Consider the following 19,403-nt stretch of genomic DNA (forward strand, 5'->3'; position numbering starts at 1 on the left):
GAAGGTCATGGAGCGATTTGGTTTTGCTCATAGATGGATTGATATGGTTATGCTCTGTGTCACTACGGTGAGGTACTCTTTTCTTATCCATGGGAAACCTAGAGGCTATGTGATTCCCTGAAGGGGTTTGAGACAAGGAGATCCCCTTTCTCCTTATCTTTTTCTAATTGGAGCTGAAGGTTTCTTTACATTGCTTCAACAGAAACAAAGGGCAGGTTTTCTTCCTGGAATTGAGTTATGTGTCACTGCACCATCTGTTAATCACTTACTGTTTGCTGACGATAGTATGTTGTATGCTAATGCCAGTCTAGAAGATTGTTATCATATCCAAGATGTGATTGAGACATATGGGAGAGCTTCAGGTCAGTTGGTGAATTTTTGTAAAAGTTCGGTTGTCTTCAGCAAAAATGTTTCAGAGTACATGCAGGAAGAGATTGCTAGCCTCTTAGGTGTGGAGGTGCTGGGATCACATGAGAAGTATTTAGGTCTACCCACTTATGTTGGTCGAAAGAAGACTACCACTTTTCAATATATCAAGGATAGGTTGGCAAAGAAGTTGGAGAATTGGCAGGGTAAATTGTTGAGTGGTGCAGGCAAAGATATTTTGATAAGGGTGGTGGCGCAGGCGTTACCAACCTATGCAATGAGTGTTTTTCAGCTCACAAAAGGTTTTTGTGAGGATTTGGAGCAAATGTGTGCAAGATTTTGGTGGGGAAGCACTTTAGACAAGAAGAAGATCCATTGGAAATCTTGGGATGCATTGTGTAACTCTAGGGAGGAAGGTGGTTTGGGTTTTCGAAGTCTTGCTGAATTCAATTCGGCAATGTTAGCAAAACAGGCGTGGAGGATCATCACTAATCCTTCTTCATTGATTGCTCGTATCTATATAGCAAAATACTTCCCTGCAGGTTCTTTTTGGAAGGCGGAGCCCCATACTTCTCCTTCTTATTCATTTAGAAGTATTTTTTCGACAAGAGATTTGATTGTACAGGGGTCTTATTGGCAAATAGGAAATGGAATGCAGGTCCGAGTATGGTCGGATCCATGGATCCCAGGTATTCCCAATTACACTCCAGGTGTTCCTATGCCGCTCCTGTGGTAAACACATCCCTACAGGTTAGTGCTTTAATTACTGATCATTCAACATGGAATGAAGTTAAAGTTAGGGACTTATTTTCTATTGAGGAGGCGGAGGCTATTCTGAGGATTCCATTAAGCTCTAGAATGGTTGATGACCGGTGTGTTTGGAGATTGGAAAAGAATGGGAACTTTTCGGTTAAAACTGCCTATAGGCATTCCTTTGTCAATTCTCCCTCCAGAAAACCTAGCACTCTCAATGTGTCGGATGATTTTTGGAAGAAGGTTTGGAAGGGGGTAATTCCTAGTACGGCTAAGTTGCATATGTGGAGGGTGTGCAATGATATTCTCCCTTCTCTGGAACGATTGGCTTCAAAATATGTGGTATTGGACTCTCAACTTTGTGTTCTATGTACTGTTGAAGTTGAGTCTACATTGCATTTGTGCCGACATTGTTCTTATACTAAGTTGGTGCTTCAAACTAATAGTAGGGAGCTTCAAGTGGCTATGGCAATACAAATTGATGGTTTGGATATGGTTGGATGGTTGAGTCATTGTGCTACCCATTTGCAGAAAGGTGACTTTGAGGACCTTATGTATATGTTGTGGAGTGTTTGGAAAGAAAGAAACCTTAGGGTTTGGGAGCAGAAACATTCTCACGCAAGTGATGTTGCGTTACGTGCGAGTACGAGGCTAGCAGAGTTCAGGCTTCACAGCGGGAAGTTTGGCGTTACTGGACCGCATTCTAGAGTGGCAAAATGGAGTCACCCCCCCAACAGGGATGCTTAAAGTTAATCTTGATGGTTCCTTCCTAGCAGCATCAAGGATGGGAGGGCTAGGCTTTGTATTATGCTTGCTGGAGGTGCTTGTCCGCTTCGACATTTATTATCAGCTGAACATGCCGAAGCTTTGGCATGTCAAGCAGCAGTGCAGTTTGTGTTACAACACAATATGATGCCAGCTATTTTTGAGACAGACTCGATGTTAGTACAAAGACAAGTCTCTGGCCATGGGAGCTTGAATACATCTGTCTTGGGAAGAGTATATGATGATATAGGGGAGATGTTGGCCTTCACTCCAAATGTGAGAATTAGTTATACGAAGAGGGGTGCCAATACTGTGGCTCATCTTCTTGCTGATTATGCAAAGTCTCTTCAGCAAGAGACTTTTTTCTTTTCTGCACCTATCTTTTTACAAGTTGCTCTTGCAGCTGACTCTACCTTTGTGTAATTGTTCCGATTTTCAATAAAGGGATGACATCATTTTACTCAAAAAAATTAAATTTAAAAAACGCTTCTAGGGCTCTAGGCCTAGAAGCAGTTCTAGATTGGGCCTTAATTATGTATGAAAATCTTAACATAAAATATATCTAGCATGGGCGAATATAAGCTTTAAAACATAGCGCGTGTAAGAAGTCTATTTTCTGTAGAGTACAATAGTATCTTTTTAAAGTACTAGTCTTGCAGGTGATGCAATGTGACTTTTTGTTGCTCCTTTGCGCTAAGAAAGAACAAAGATGGAATGAACTTGATATTCAAAAGGATGTATTGATGTGTACAAAATTAAAATGCATTGAACATTATGGTTTCTTTTTGGCAAATATATGGCTCCGGGTTTTGTAAAAAAAAAAATGTATATATGTGCATATAGGGATCCTGGAAATGAAGACATATTACATTGGGAAATGAATACATTAGTACATGACTTGCTACTGATACAAGGGATCTGATTTTGAATCATATAGAGCTAAATCTTTACTCCTACTCATATCAATAGGAGTCCTGAGTTGCTACTGCGCATAAATCTGTCTAAAGTTGCATCGATGTAATTATTTCACAAGTCACCTATGACGGAACTTGGGCCGAACAGAGATCACACCTGGCCTCAACTCTTCAAAGCGATATCTGCAATATAAAATTTCGCCATTTATATAAACAAACTAAACAACCTGCTGCTAAACTATTGCACCGAAGAATATCAAGAAACTAATCCGTTCTGTTAAGCGCATTTGGAAAAAGGAAAGATGCATCACCCATTCTCACTAAGGAAACTTCTCACAGCTGTTGGAAGTGCAGCATGTCCTCGGCTATGATTGCCTATACCTGCAAGTGTCAATAGAGAAATCATGATTGCCATCCTGTAAACTGTTGGTCAAACAACGGGAACACATTTAAGATCTAAATCGTACTCTGAACAAGACATGGTCAGAATTTGAATCTAGCTTAAGAACAGGTGAGTACCAATACTGAAAGGCCTCATGTTACAGATATCACGGATAATAACCAAGAATATAGTCACAAAATGACAAAGTAGGATCCATATCAAACAATTGAATATTCATACAAAAAACAGTTTTGATGACATTGGTCCCTTGTCCATTGACCCAAATACAAGCATTAGAGAATGTAACGACTCTCTGATGAAAAAGAGTATGCATTCTAGGGTTTCCACAAAGCCTAAAAGGCTTATTTATCTTCTCTTTTATCAACATTCCACCTTTTCTTTAGATTCTCTTATCAAAGATTCATCAAGAGTATCCTTGACCATTCATTTCACATGGAACAACATACAAGAGCAGCAACAAATATAAGAAATGAGAAAAACCTCACTTAGCAACGAATGTTGGCCACATATCCTTGGCGAGCGTAATTACTACACAGTAGCCTAGATGACACTTAGAAATTATAATACATCATCGATAAGTCTTGGATGTCAACACCAATCCAATGATCCTTGAAAAACATATATGGTGAACTGCATACATTCTCTTACAATTCAGGGAAAGAAAGAGAATTGGAAGAGAAAAACCTCACTTGGCAACAAGTGCTGAACACAGATCCTATCCAAGACAAAAGGAACATATAATTGAAGTTGAATTACTATTGTCAAAACTCAAATGCAGCTCAATAGTGCCTATAATGATATCATATAAACTCTATTAGTCTATTTTTGTATTATCAGCTCATACTTCTGACAAGTAAACTACTCATAGTTTTCCTGATTCAATTTCAGATAATTTGCATTCAATAGATGCTAGTGAGAAGTCAAATCTATGTAAATTTTACAAAACTGAAACTGCTCACTAGGTTACAACATTTATCAGGACTCCCAGTTAAACAAGAATAGTCCATGTCATCTCATTACCAATCTTGGTTCATGATCGTGTAGGTGAAAAAGCACATTTCTACAAAAAGCAGGAAGTGAATTTGGAACAGTCAAGAAAAGGTCATGTAAACCAATTGGAGGCTTGTAGTGAGGGTAATTTCAATCAACCGAAAAAAATGCTCACCTTATCACACCCAGAAGGCTCTCCCAAATACAAGACATATGTAAACTCAACACACCCCAGTACATCCCCCAAAATACTATAAAGAGATTATACTTCACCATCTCTGGCTTTGTCAGCTGGCAATGGTAAGTTTATTAATTCGGAAAGGAACTTTAATCTTTTTAGTAATTTAAAGAGCAGTACAATTGCTGTTTAAACTTTTAATGAAACTTGTGTGTACACAGATTTTTTGGGTGTGAATAGAATGAACAGAATTCTACACTCAAATATTATTATAAAATGTTGTGAAAGCCCGTAATTCGAGCAAGATCATAAAAATCTATAATGCAAACAAGACATAAGAAATCAAGATGCTGTATTTCTCTACAGTCTACACTGAGAAATTGGATTACAACAAGCCACAAAGTCTAATATTATCCTACGGTTTATGTAGGAAAGCGATTTTAAGTGTAGAGACTAACGTGGAATTACGCAATTTCCTAAACAGAAAATTAACAAAAAACTACTGAGAGTCCCTGGAGTTTTCTTTCTTTCTTTTTTTGCCTCCAGTGGAATCAGGATCCAACAATGAATGAAACGAATTCTAACTCTATTAGACTATGATGGTTGGGTTGAGCATAAATGCAGTCGATTATACTGCAAATGAAGGCTTTTCAATCGTGAAGATTGGTTTTACTGATTGAAGCATCAATGCCTCCTTATCATAGTCATAGTATACTGACAAAAGATTACCTTCAAGTTAACCTGGCACCCTGAAAATTCAAGCAACCTACCATATTGTTTGTCAGCCCCTATTTATTTAAAGTTAAACCTATGAATTCTAGTCCATAATTTACCAAATCCCAACACCACAAGATGGAGCATACATTCAGGATTTGCGAACATAATATATATATATATATATATATATATATATATATATATAACAGAACATGGGGTGCTCTTGTTAAATTTAGATAAAACAATTCCCTGAAAGTTACATGGAGTTCAAGAATATGGAGATCTTTTAAGATCCATGATAATGGAATAAAGGCATAACCAAAATGACAATAATACCACTCGCATACTAAATTACTCCAAAAAATTCATGTAGTCATGCTAATTAAGAATTATTTACACAAGATCAAGAAGATAGTGATTCTTTTGCTGTGGAGTTGGAAATTCCACTTTAAATATGCAAGGTGTATTCACTTAACCTATCTTTCTTGTGTCATATAAATTCAGTGAATGAATGAAAATACCTGTTATGACTTGTAAGGATGTTGGTCTTTGTCTTGATGATGCCTGTAGTTGATCCAACTTTTCTGTGTCCATGCAACTAAAAGACTCAACTGATGAACGTTTAATGTTGCTTTCCATATTAACTCTGTTTGGCGACACTAAATCATTAGAAAGTATTTTCCGTTCAATTTTCTCCAGGTGTTCTTGCAATGCATGAATTGCTTCTGATGCATGAAGACCATGTAAATCTAATTTCCAAACATCATTTTTGCTATTCCTGATACTTAAAATTTCCTTAGCAGCCTTGTTATTAAGGCGTTTGGCAGCTAACCATTCCTCTCTAGCCTTGATCGAGTACTGTTGAGCAGAATAATGGTCACCTCTTACAAAGGCATTAGTGGCAGCTTTCGAATGCTGAGATGCTGACCTGTTTATTTAAAGGAAGGAAAACTTCAATTCTACGTTATAGTGTGGGAAAACAAACATTTCATCACAGACCTAGTATCCTTAGCAATCATTTAGCATCTAAAAATGTAATAAGTGGACAGCCAGAAGCTAACTAACAAACTCCGAGGGATAACTTGTGGATCATATGGATGGAAAGAAACAGGAACTTTTGTAGATGTTGGGCTGTTAGCGGAGAGGTGGATCACTAGTGGGAGAGGGTTCAATTTATGACTTCAGTTTCTTTGAGTTGAAGGATAGTTCCTTTTTGCTATTTTTTCATATCAGGGTGCAGCTGGAGTTTGTTTTAATGATCTGTGTTTTTGTTTCTTCAGATTCAGCTTTCTTAGCTTAAAGGACTTCTTATCTACTGTTGTCGTGTACATTCGTTCTCTTTCTTGATGAATTTCTGTTTGCTATAAGGGAAAATAATAAAGGGAAGCAAATATAATAATAACAAACTTTAACATCAAGACTAGAGAATATTTCAATAACTATTGTCAACAGGCACAAGCTGTATAGCTTCACTGTAGGTATATATAATGACGAACATAATGGCACTACCATAAGAAAGCAAGTGTAAGTAGCAATAAGAAAAAGTTAGAAGCGCCAAGTACTATACCTCATCATCCTTAATGCATCCTTTCGTATCCTCAAGTAAACATCATCCTCTTCCCACTCAGGTTCAATGGGTACAGACTCCAGACTCCCAGTAGTCAGTTTCACATTTCCAGCACCATTAGAAAGCTTTGGTCCATATAAATCATTGTCATTTAACCATTCTATGTTATTCTCTTTGAGACATTTCTCAATAGTAGAGCTGAGTCCAGCAATATCAGCAGCAGATTCTGAAGGAAAACTTTTATCCCTTGTTTTATCGCTCAAGGAAGCATCTGAACTGGAATCTATTTTTGAAATGTTGGTTTCCTTATTCTCTTCAGATCTTCTCGGGGAGACCATTGTTTTTAATAAATTTGAGGCCTTAGTAATATCATTATCCACTGCAGCCATAATATCCTCCACCAAACTATCATCAGCCCAAGAGTACAGATCCTTGATCTTCTTTATGGAAGATCTCTGATCTTCCATGGCAGTATGCTTCCTACTAGAATTTCCATCTAATAAGGATCTTTTACCATCCCTATTCTCTGCCAAAGATACAACATGTGCAGAAGAGAGGAATACAGATGAGAAAGGTTTGCTCGGAACCTCATTATTCCTCAGTGCATTTTCACAAGGGTGCAGAGACGTGATAGTGGGCGCTATAGGAGGGAAAGGGTCCTTGTCAATTTGAGGCTCAAGGCCTTTTTTCTGACGCTGCTTGAGGTCAAAGGCAGCCCAACCACGAGACTTCGCCTGTTGTTGTGACATCTGCCTTTATGAACGTATAGAAAAAATAGTCAAGTACAAGTCACTACGCTAGCAAGATGAGTTCGTAACTTGTACTGACCCACCGACACTTAATGAAATCAGGAGCCTGCCATGCAGGGAAATATAAAACTAGAAATGTTAGAGAAAAACAAAAAAACAAAATCAATCATGTCATTTAGAGAGTTTACGGAAGTTATGCAGTACAGCAGTACCCAAAAATTTCTAGCGATTGTAAATTATATATACCAAATGCCATCACAATTCCACCCAACCCCCTCATCCCATACATTGAACCTTTCTTCTTCACTAATAAAAGGTTCTCTCTCATCAGGAACAAAAACAGAGAGAGAGGAAAAAAAAGAAAGGATAATCTGTGGTGATATTTCCAAATGTAAAACACATCATGTTTTCTTTGATCTTAACATGCACTGTCAGATACTTAGCTTATACATTTATCAACACATGCTTAGTTCTATCTAACATGACTGAAGCTCTTATTTGTGCCGAATGTGCGGTGACAGGACAGTCAGGAGCTTCGAGATATTGGCAAGTCATGCTCAAGCTTTTTACAAACTAGAAACTTAGCCAATGCGTGAGCATAACCTAATGCCTCATAGAACTTCATAAACAACACATCATTCCACCTAATACGAGTTTCGTTTGTAATGAGGGCCTCTAGTGTTATCCTCATTTCTTTCCTTTAGTTGTGTACAGAATTAGTATCTACTGCAACGAATGGAACTTCAATTCAACTTGAATTCATATAAAGTTTACAAGTTGGAAAAAAAACTATGCACCCATTGAACACCCTATAAGCTTGGTGGGGGGAAAAGCACAAAGGATTTTATCTTGCAGATAACAGCAAGCAGAGGATTTGACTGAGACATTAATTTGAAAGAAGAAAGCATAAAAATGGTACCTTGATTTGTATATATGAAAATTCGATGATGGGTGCTATTTGGGAAGACTACTCCAAGGCGTTAATCGATCAGACGGCTGAGATTTGACCGGAATTGCAGGGAAGATGGGAGCTTTGAACAACTTGGGTGACTCCGACGAACTAGTTTTGCATGTGATATCCATATATCTGATTGAGATTTGGAGCAAAACTGGAGACTTGCGAACAAGGATAGAGATAGAAGAAGAAGGTAAAAGAGGGTTTTGTTACGATTTTTTGTTTTAAAAGAGAAGCCGCATGTTCTGACTTCTGAGAATAACCGTTAACCGCCGCGCTGTCTCTCCCTCAAGCAGTCAAAACTCAACAAAGGAAAAGTTGGTTGTTTTTTGGAAAACTTAATTCCCAATTTACCCTCATATGCCCTTACAAGGTGTGGTCGAGTTTGCCTACTCGGCTTCAGCTTAGGCGAGCTTTCACGTCTCTGTACCCCAGGTTCCAGGTTCGATTCTGGCTGAAAATATCTGTGGTCAGGATTCAGGAAGCTCATGTCCAAAGTGGATTACTCTTCTCAGTTGTCAGCTTAGGGGGAAATCACTCTAAATAAAATAAAAAATTGTCCCGTTTAATGGGAGAAAGTTTGAGAAGAATTCGTAAAGGAGACTAGGATTGGCGATCTCTACTTGGGAAAAATTATATACATAGCAAGATATTATCTTCATCCTCATACGTTCAATCTAATGTGGAAATTAAGTTTGCGTTTGTTTGCCCGGTTAACCAGCCTGATAAGCATTAAAACTTCTTGTCCAGTTGTTTCACCTATTTAGCGATCTGGATTTCTATGGATTGGAAATTTCAATTCCTATCAGAGTAGGATGTTGGTGCATAAAATTTCGGGAGGAAGATTACCCAACATATAATCTCCCACCTTCAATCTTCAAGAAGCGCTAGACGCATCCATCTTGCAATTAATCATTGGGAGAAGGGACTTGCAAAACAGAAAAATACTCCGACGCCCAAGTAAATATCAATTCCAGAAGATTATAAAAAGAAATTTGATTGATACTTATTACCGTTGTTACCCCTCCTCCCCCTTGATTCCTCCATAAGCTTGTCAATTTATAGTCATTGATTCCTTGATCCTTACTTCATGGTTCTTGGCCCTTACTCCATGTTGTAATGGGGGGAGTAGTGTTTGCACGTTATCCACTACTCAATCGTGTTTTACCGTCTTTCTTTTATCTAGTTGTTAGTCACTTTAGGGCTTTGATCATCGACCTTGGTTTGATAGTGGGAGCCCAAAGATAAAATTTTACACCCCCACAATGCCCCCCTTTTCCTTTTTGTATAAGCTCCGAGTGCAGAAAGAAAAACGATAGATTACCGGATACTTAAAAAGAAATAAATTGTTAGTCCATAAGGGTAAATAAGAGCAACAACAATTCCATGCCTCAACCAAAAAAATTAAAACAAGAGCATATACGCGGAATATTACGATAAAAGAAAAGATAATGAATGAGAATCCAAACCCTTTATTTCTATCTCGATAGAATATTTGACACCTTTAGGGCAGTAACTCTATGTTTGCAAGGACACACTATTTAACATAGTGAGGACAACCCATTTGAAGTCTCAGGGACTCACTATTTAATGTCACAAGGACAGACCATTTAAAGTCTTGGGGACTCACTGTTTAGCATCGCGAGAACGTATAATTTAATGTCTCGAAGACTCACTGTTTAACATCGTGGGGAAGAACCATTTAATGTCTCGGAGACTCATTGTTTAGCGTCGCGATGACGTATCATTTAATGTCTTAGGGACTCATTGTTTAACGTCGCGGGGACGAACCATTTAATGTCTCGGAGACTCACTGTTTAGCATCACGAGGATGTATCATTTAACGTTGCGGGAATGAACCATTTAATGTCTCGGAGACTCATTGTTTAACGTCACGGGAATGGACCATTTAATGTCTCGGAGACTCACTTGTTTAACATCACAAGGACGAACAATTTAATGTCTCGGGGACTCACTTATTTAACGTCACTAGAACAAACCATTTAATGTCTCGGGGACTCACTAGTTTAATATCGAAAAGATAAACCATTTAATGTCTCGAAGACTCACTTGTTAAATGTCGCAAGGACACTCGGTATGCCACCTCTAAAAAGGGCACAAAACTGAAAATCATGTTAGTGAACAAATGCAATAACAAGATATTTATAACAAACTTTATATAATGTGATAAATCTTATCTGTAAATAAACAAGTTTTTCTTTCAACACCCTTAAATGCCTTGCTTTGAGTTTGGCTTCAACTCTATCGAAATGATGTTGCCCCTAATCTAAGCTTTCATAGCTTGGCTGGTCATTATTGAGCATTGAACGACTAATGCAAACTTCACCACAATTATCATGAAACAACCATGAGAATTTTCGGCACCTTATTTGAAATAAGTGAAAAAGATTCGCTAGAAAAAAAAGATGCTGCACTTAAGAAGTGGGATATCTAATCTTGTTGAATAGATGGGATAAGAAGCGGATATAAAATTTGACAGACACCGACCTTATTGACTACACGCATTTATATGCATGTAATTATATATAAAACACTAGAAATAAGCTAATCTTTGAGCCAATTATAATTAATGTAATAAATCCAATTTTATTTATTGTGTATGAAATAAGCGGAATTGCGGAAATTGAGAGAAAATGGTAGAAAATTGAGCAAAATTGATTTTCCGACAAAAAGACGAAAAGGTCAAATTAGTCAACTATGGTCAATGTCAACGAGAAAGCGGACCCGATCACCTGAAGATAGTGAGTACAATTGTATCTTGATGGGAAGAAGATTACGAAGAAAGAAGAAAAAATGATAATAAAAAGATATAGAAGGAGGATGCAATCAAGATGATTTAATTAAACTTTGATTTAATTAAGGAGGGGAGGAGCTGCACGTGCAGTGCAACAAGCTGCCACCACTCTTCTTACTTTTTCCCTCAAGCCAATTTGATGGTGACACCTCACCATCACCTTATCATCCATTCTTTCCTTCACGACCAACCACACATATATTTATTCCAATTTCTTCCTCTTCGTCAAACAGTAGCCACAACCAGTCCCGTCACTCTCTCTCTCTCTCTCGGCAACACACCCACACCACCATCTTCCTCTTTTCTCTCACACTACAACATCAAATCCACAACAATATTTCTTAAGGGATTTCAAGGAGCATTAAGATTAGAGCTTGGGTAAAAGTAAGAAACCATAAATCAAGGCTTGTCATAATTACTCCATAGCAATTTGTGACTTGTTCTTGTTATTTCTCACTCTTCTTCACCTTTACCTCTTTAATTGATGTATATTGTTGATGGGTTGTGAGTAGTCTATTTAGGAAACTAGGGTTTGAGCCCTAGCATGGATTTAATGTGATAAATATGTTTTGATTTAATGGTTTTCAATTTTGTGTTTGACATATGTTTTATTCTATAATATTTGGCTTAGATGCATGCTTAGGAGCTTGATTAATTCTTGAATGTGTAGATGACCATGTCTAGAACAAATTAGGGGGCCTAATCACTTCTCTAATTTACAGAACAAATTAGGGGGCCTAATCACTTCTTTAATTTACAGAACAAATTAGGGGACCTAATCACTTCTCTAATTTACTGCTAGGACACTTGTTTGGAACATGGTTAGTTACAATACCAATTTCGATTGCCGTATTGGCTAGCTTGGGATCCTTGATTCTAGGACTCTTTACCTTTTGGTGCAACTAGAGGCCCTAACAAGGCTCTAGATTGTCCCAATTGAGTTTCTATGACCCTTGATCCGGAGTAGGATTACCCTTTGAGGAATCTATTGACCCATGAGCCTTGGATACGGTTCTTGATGCCATTATGAATTGAATGACCATTATCGAAGCATATTTGTGCATTAAATTTGGCTATGAGTATACCCAAGTGACCTAATTTCCATTTCTTGATAAGTTTCTATTATTTTTATTTTTAGTTACTATTTTTAAGTTTCAATTGTCAATTTTATTTTTCGCAATCAAAAATCAAATTTCACAAACCACTTTCATTGTCAATACTACTTGGTTGTGAGCTTCTGCATTTATTTGTGGTTCTCTTGACCAATTTTAGGCTTGTTTGTTCCGAGCCGGGCAAGTAAATAGCTTGGTGATATTTTTTTTTTAGGTTTTATTTGTTATATTGTTAGTGACTTAGTAATCGGCATAACCAATGATTGAAGTTAGATTTTCAATCCCCGTGATACAATAATATCTTTGGGATGGTGTATCATCTCACTTATTTTCTATGTGTGTAGAGAAGCTGCAACAATTGAGGTTGATACCAGAATCGAGGGTATATTGAACCGATTGGATCTCTTGCTAAGTCAGAAGACACATGAATGCTATTTTTATTCATTGAAGCCAACCAATTAATTAAACCCTTTATACTTAAATCAGAAACTTTGTTCAGAAACAAAGGTTAGTCTTTGCATTATACTTTGTTTAGAAACATTGTTCATAAACTTTATGTTTTGTTCTGCACTTTTCAAGCTATCTGCATTTCAGAGTTCACTTTGCATTTATGCTTTATCTTTCCACCCCCATTCCTTATGGTAGTGAATTCATGGTATCTGCACTTTTCATGTTAAAATTTAGATATCAATTGGATCCACTTAATTTGATCGTTTTGTTTAGAAAATGAGTCATTTATCGTGTGTTTAGTAGGATTAATTTCAGTTTACCCCCCTGAGGTTTGGGATGTCATCATTTCATCCCCTGTACTTTCAATTTTGAATTTTTACCCCCTAAACTTTCTAATTTCAATCAGCCGTGTTCAATTTCTACTATTGCGTCCAAATTGGACGTTAAGTTTGACTTTTGAGGGCTAAAATGGTCATTTCAACATAAAAAATTTAAAAAAAAATAATTTTTTGTTTATGTTTTTTAGTTTTTTAGTTTTTTTTAATAGTTTTTTTTTTGCTATTTCTTCATTTTATTTATTTATTTATTTTTATTTTTTATTTTGTCTTCAACCTATACACCACAAGTTATAATAGGTTTATAAAAACAAAAAAATACTCTAGGTAGTTGAAAGCCGCTCGCTGGTCTACGATATTTGTGACATATCTCCGATAAAGTGAAGAATTTAGGATATATCCCCAATAAAGTGAAGAAATATTTGTAAAAAATAATTTTACACTTTATCTGAAAATAAATATCTGTAAAAAATGATTTTACACAAATATTTCTTCACTTTATTAGGGATATATAGATATTTACAGATAAAGTGTCAAATCATTTTTTACAGATATTTCTTCACTTTATTGGGGATATTTCATAAAATTCTTCAATTTATTGGAGATATATCACAAATATCATAGACAAAAAATGATTTTACACAGATATTTCTTCACTTTATTGGGGATATACAGATATTTATTTACAGATAAAGTGTAAAATTATTTTTTACAAATATTTTTTCACTTTATTGGGGATATATCCTAAAATTCTTCACTTTATCAGAGATATATCACAAATATTGTAGATCAGCGAGCAGCTTTCAACCACCTAGAGTATTTTTTTTGTTTTTATAAACCTATTGTAACTTGTGGTGTATAGGTTGAAGACAAAAAAAAAAAAAAAAAAAAATGAAGAAACATAAAAAAAAAATAAAAAAAAATAAAAAAAAAAACAGAAAATATATATTTTTTTAAATTTTTTTATGTTGAAATGACCATTTTAGCCCTCAAAAGTCAAACTTAACGTCCAATTTGGACGGAATAGTAGAAATTGGACACGGCTGATTGAAATTGGAAAGTTTAGGGGGTAAAAATTCAAAATTGAAAGTAGAGGGGGTGAAATGATGACACCCCCAAACCTCAGGGGGGTAAACTGAAATTAATCCTCATTAGTATATCTTTAGCTCATTTAGCACCAGACCATTTGATCATTCTGGAAAATTCTGTCCAATAATCACTTTGTTAATGGATTGAGCTATCTTGTTGTTTTGTTAGGGAATGGTTCGCTGGGAGTGTAAAACACATACTTACTTCTTCAGATGTGATTTCCTTTGTTTTCCAGACCTTAGGTAACTTTATCTACTCTTTCTTTAGACCCTTTGACCATTGTCTACCAAATTCTCTTCTCAGATGATTTTGTTATAGTACTTATTATCAAGATATGGTAAATCTGGAGTACTATTACAGTGGGCTAGGAGAGCCAACCATGTTTATGGTCAAGTGGAAATTGATGAAGTGCGTAATGAGCTCGCAAGTTATGTGTTGAAAAACATCCTCAAGCTGTAATCTATGCAGTTGCTCATGCCCTAGAAGCTGTGAAGTGAAATAGGCTAGAAATGTGTTTTTGTGCTCCAAAGTGACAATTTAAAGTGCATTTCTTCACTTATTTTGCTAGTGGAGTAGTATAGATGTGCTCCATATTTTGGTGTTGGCATGGAGTAGTATAGTACTCCTTTTTGGCAATATTGTCTAATACATTTCAGTACAATTATGTGGATTATAACAATATTAGATATATATTGGTAAGTACTGTTCATATGGTAATTTTTGATTTCATTTTCTGATGTACGTACACAATGTTCACAACAGCCATACAATAAAAACTATTGTGTGAGAGTAATATAGATCACAGATGCAATCAATGTTTTAGTTGTGTGAATAACAGTCACACAACAGTTATTAAAAAAAAAAAAAAGACTTCTGAATCACAATCACACAACGGTTATAACAAAAAAATGACTTCTGAATCACAATCACACAACAGTTATAACAAAAAAAATGACTTCTGAATCACAATCACACAACGGGTTCTTAAGTTGCCCGTCGTCTGAGTGACATTCACACGACAGTTAATGATGTCGACAAGCTATCGACAACCTGTCGACATGCTATCGACATGGATGCCGAGTTCTTCAGACGACAGTTCTCTAAATCATGTTTCATCAGACGGCAGCGAGATATACGATAGTTTGCTCCGCATCAGACAACAGTTTTTAGCCGTCGTCTGATTCAATTTTTGTACTAGTGAATTTTGGGTTCAAATATTTCCCAATCTTTGATGACCGTACCCTTATTGCGCGTAAGTTGCATTTAAGCACTAAATCAAATGGCGCCGTTGCCGGAGATTAAAGTGTAATAGCTTTAATACCTCGGTTTTCAGTTGTTAGGTCATTTGCATCATTTTCTTAATTTTAGTTGATTTTTCGCAATCAAAAATCAAATTTCACAAACCACTTTCATTGTCAATACTACTTGGTTGTGAGCTTCTGTATTTTTTTGTGGTTCTCTTGACCAATTTTAGGCTTGGTTGTTCCGAGCCGGGCAAGTAAATAGCTTGGTGATATTTTTTTTTTAGGTTTTATTTGTTATATTGTTAGTGACTTAGTAATCGGCATAACCAATGATTGAAGTTAGCTTTTCAATCCCCGTGATACAATCATTTTGGGTTCAAATATTTCCCAATCTTTGATGACCGTACCCTTATTGTGCGTAAGTTGCATTTAAGCACTAAATCAAATGGCGCCGTTGCCGGAGATTAAAGTGTAATAGCTTTAATACCTCGGTTTTCAGTTGTTAGGTCATTTGCATAATTTTCTTAATTTTAGTTGATTTTTCTTTGTTTGTTTAGATATAAAAAATAAAATAAAATAAAAGTGTTTCTTTATTTTACTTTTCTTGTGTGTTTGTTTGTTGAGACATTGTGATTATTTCTATCGAAGTGACGGGTCTTGTATTACTTTGTAGTACATGTAAGACATGAGCATCGATAGCGATCGTCACTTGCCTTGACTTGTTTGCTAGCTTTTTATTGGGTTTTCTAATTAGTCGTTAGTTTCTTGAGTTGTTAGTTTTTCACTTATTCTTAGCTTTGCTTATTTTAGTTTCTTATTTAATTATTGTCTCACCTTCTCTCATTACTTTTCTCATTTATTGTGAAGTGAGAAATTAAACTCAAAATGCTTATTTTGTGAATTCTTGAGTACTTACTACGTGGTCATATTTTTGCAAGGTGCATGAGTATTACTTTACTACCTATCAATTTGAGAAGTGGTCGTACTTTGCAAAGACTTCCTAGACAAAGACTAAGAGATCGTTCAAGAACACCTCCAAGAGATCCCTCACCGAGTCCGATTAGATCATCGGTTAGAGAGATGGCGGAGAGACCTATTCAGGAGTTTTCTAGACCTTCCATGGTCAACACGGCATCATGCTTGGTACTTCCGGTTAGAGAGGTGGACTTTGAGATCAAGTCACAACAATTGAGCATCTTACCTATTTTCCGTGGGATGCCATCCGAGAAGGCCATCAACCACATGCAAGACTTTGAGGCGATTGTGAGCACTATGTCAAAGGGTGGACTTCCGCAAGGTGAGTTCAAGATCCGATTGTTTCCTTTCTCACTTCGAGATGATGCAAAGGGATGGTTTTTGAAGTTACAACCGAGGACTATACATTTATGGGATGAGTTGACGGACACTTTCTTGGATGCTTACTGCCCACCACATAAGACCACTAGCATGGGACATGAGCTCTTACTCTTCACTCAACGTGATCATGAGACTTTTTGGGAGGCATGGGATAGGTACAAGGATATTTGCAATGCATGTCCCCATCATGGCTTGACTAATTCTATGATGATTGAAGGTTTCTATGGTGGTTTGTTACCACATGAGAGGAGGAGGGTTGATGTTGCCGCACAAGGTTCACTTCATAGCCATGGTCAAACCGAGGCATGGGATATACTTGAGTATTTGGGTCGACAATCAAGGCAATGGGATGATTATGACTCTAGGAGGGAAAGATTGTGGAAAGATCCATATTATGACACCAAGAGCACTCATGAGACAAGGGTTGCCCAAGAGAGCTCTAGTGCCGATTATAGAAAACTTGAGAGGAAGCTTGATTTACTTCTTCAAGCTCAAGAGCGTGATTCATCTACACATCATGTCAAAGCCGCTTCTATGTCTTCTATGTGATTCACCTTCACATGCTACTAGTGAGTGTCATCTTACTCTTAATTATCCGGATTTTGTTCAAGAGCAAGTAAAGGCCGTGAATTCTTATGGTGGGCACCCTAGAAATGATCCTGACTCACCTACATAAAATCCGGGTTTGAGGAATCACCCTAATTTTTCTTAGAGAAACCAAGGAGGTTCATCTAGTGGGTTTCAAGGTGGAAAGCAAAGCTTTAGAGGTGGCCAAGGTCAAGACTTATCAAATTTTACTCATTATGGCAATGCACACCAAGGAAACTGTTTATACCTACACTAGCAAGCTAGTTCTCTACATCACCAAGCATAATTAACACCCTCTTTGGGACATCCACAAGCCATGGTGAGGCCCAACCGAGACTTGCATCTTGTAGCCCTATGTTCAAGCTACGCTACGGTATCCGGAAGTCACAAATCCGCCACCGGGAAGCCACCTTTCCGCCCTTGCCAAGATGCCCCCATAACATAGCTTTCTACATGTTGAATAGACTATAATAGTAACTTTGCTTGTCCCACATCGAAGAACAAGTAAATGAGAAGCATTCCTTCATCTATAAAAGGAATGCCTCCTCCCACAACTCAACACATTTCATTACATCTCTTGTAATCTTGTTAGGCCGCAAGGCTCGACACACTAGTATAGCTTTCAAGTGGACGTAGTCTCCCGCCCATGCGGAGGCGAACCACTATACATCTTGTGTCAATCTCTCTCTCTCTCTTTCTTTATTTATAGCTAACTAGAGTCCCCTCGGATTCTAACGTTAACATTGGCGCCGTCTGTGGGAAGCCGACACACAAGGGCTTCGTCACCTACCACGAACTTTGACCCGAAAATGTCGAGTCGACGCTCATTCAACATCAAATTGGGTCCGGTCAACGCCCAGCGGGTCCAGTCAACGCCCGGCGGGGCCGGTCAACGCCCAGCGGGTCCGGTCAACGCCCGGCGGAGTCGGTCAACGCCCAACTCACAAAAGTCAACGCCGAACAGGGCTGATCAACATCTGGTCAACGCCCAACAATGGTCAACGACCATCAAAAAAAAAAAAAAAAAAAAATTTGGCACATCCCTTCCGCTGGACAACCTCCGCTAGACATCCTTGGCTAGACGCCCTCTGCTGGCCATCCACGGCTGGACGCACCCTCCAAGCATCATCCTCCGCCAGCTCCAATTGACAGCTCGTTGCCATGGCACCCAGCGTTCATTTCTCCGCCAACCACCTCCGCTGGCCAAACGCTCCGCTCCGCCAGCCTCCGGGCACCGCTGGAGGGTCACCGCCGAGCGGCACCGCTGGAGGGTCAGGTCATCGCCGAGCGGAAGTTCACCGCTGGAGGGTCAGGTCACCGCCGAGCGGAAGTTCACCGCTGGAGGGTCACCGCCGAGCGGCACCGCTGGAGGGTCAGGTCACCGCCGAGCGGAAGTTCACCGCCCAACTTCGAAGTTCACCGCTGGAAGTTCACCGCCCAACTTCGAAGTTCACCGCTGGAAGTTCACCGCCCAACTTCGAAGTTCACCACTGGAGGGTCACCGCCGAGCGGCACCACTCGAAGTTCACCGTCGAACTTCACCGCTGGAAGTTCCAAACGCTCCGCTCCGCCAGCCTCCGGGCACCGCTGGAGGGTCAGGTCACCGCCGAGCGGAAGTTCACCGCTGGAGGGTCACCGCCGAGCGGCACCGCTGGAGGGTCAGGTCACCGCCGAGCGGAAGTTCACCGCCCAACTTCGAAGTTCACCGCTGGAAGTTCACCGCCCAACTTCGAAGTTCACCGCTGGAGGTTCACCGCTGGAAGTTCACCGCCCAACTTCGAAGTTCACCGCTGGAGGGTCACCGCCGAGCGGCCCCGCTGGAGGGTCACCACTCGAAGTTCACCGTCGAACTTCACCGCTGGAAGTTCCAAACGCTCCGCTCCGCCAGCCTCCGGGCACCGCTGGAGGGTCAGGTCACCGCCGAGCGGAAGTTCACTGCTGGAGGGTCACCGCCGAGCGGCACCGCTGGAGGGTCAGGTCACCGCCGAGCGGAAGTTCACCGCCCAACTTCGAAGTTCACCGCTGGAAGTTCACCGCCCAACTTCGAAGTTCACCGC

At 38.7% G+C, this 19,403-nt stretch overlaps 1 protein-coding gene and 1 non-coding gene across 3 annotated transcripts; both read right to left on the reverse strand.

Annotated features, from left to right (window-relative positions):
• Nucleotides 1-2,718: 2,718 nt before the first annotated feature.
• On the reverse strand, nt 2,719-8,675 carry LOC112187903. Of its 2 annotated transcripts, none has more exons than XM_024326869.2 (5): nt 8,322-8,675; nt 6,654-7,406; nt 5,608-6,014; nt 3,110-3,179; nt 2,719-2,981 (listed from the first exon to the last, which is right to left on the reverse strand). In XM_024326869.2, the coding sequence occupies exons 2-5, from the start codon at nt 7,400-7,402 to the stop codon at nt 2,918-2,920; spliced, it is 1,290 nt and encodes a 429-aa protein (XP_024182637.1). In that variant the 5' UTR covers nt 7,403-7,406; nt 8,322-8,675; the 3' UTR covers nt 2,719-2,917. The 2 variants fall into 2 exon arrangements, with proteins under 2 accessions (XP_024182637.1, XP_024182636.1); XM_024326868.2 differs by having other exon boundaries at nt 6,654-7,508; nt 8,322-8,670.
• Nucleotides 8,676-16,845: 8,170 nt separating this feature from the next.
• On the reverse strand, nt 16,846-16,952 carry LOC112191147. The gene has a single exon (XR_002932864.1). It is a non-coding gene; the product is annotated as a small nucleolar RNA R71 (small nucleolar RNA).
• Between the last annotated feature and the right edge of the window lie 2,451 nt (nt 16,953-19,403).

This window comes from Rosa chinensis, chromosome 2 (assembly GCF_002994745.2).
Source record: "Rosa chinensis cultivar Old Blush chromosome 2, RchiOBHm-V2, whole genome shotgun sequence".
Lineage (NCBI taxonomy): Eukaryota > Viridiplantae > Streptophyta > Magnoliopsida > Rosales > Rosaceae > Rosa > Rosa chinensis.

What these genes read in the sequence shown, in the direction of transcription:
- LOC112187903 (XM_024326869.2), bottom strand. Translation starts at nt 7,402, where the DNA reads ATGTCACAACAACAGGCGAAGTCTCGTGGTTGGGCTGCCTTTGACCTC. An exon ending in GATGCATTAAGGATGATGAG is followed by an intron (nt 6,015 to 6,653) that starts GTATAGTACTTG and finishes TTAAATAAACAG; the next exon opens with GTCAGCATCTCAGCATTCGA. An exon ending in AGTTTCCTTAGTGAGAATGG is followed by an intron (nt 2,982 to 3,109) that starts GTGATGCATCTT and finishes TTTATATTGCAG; the next exon opens with ATATCGCTTTGAAGAGTTGA.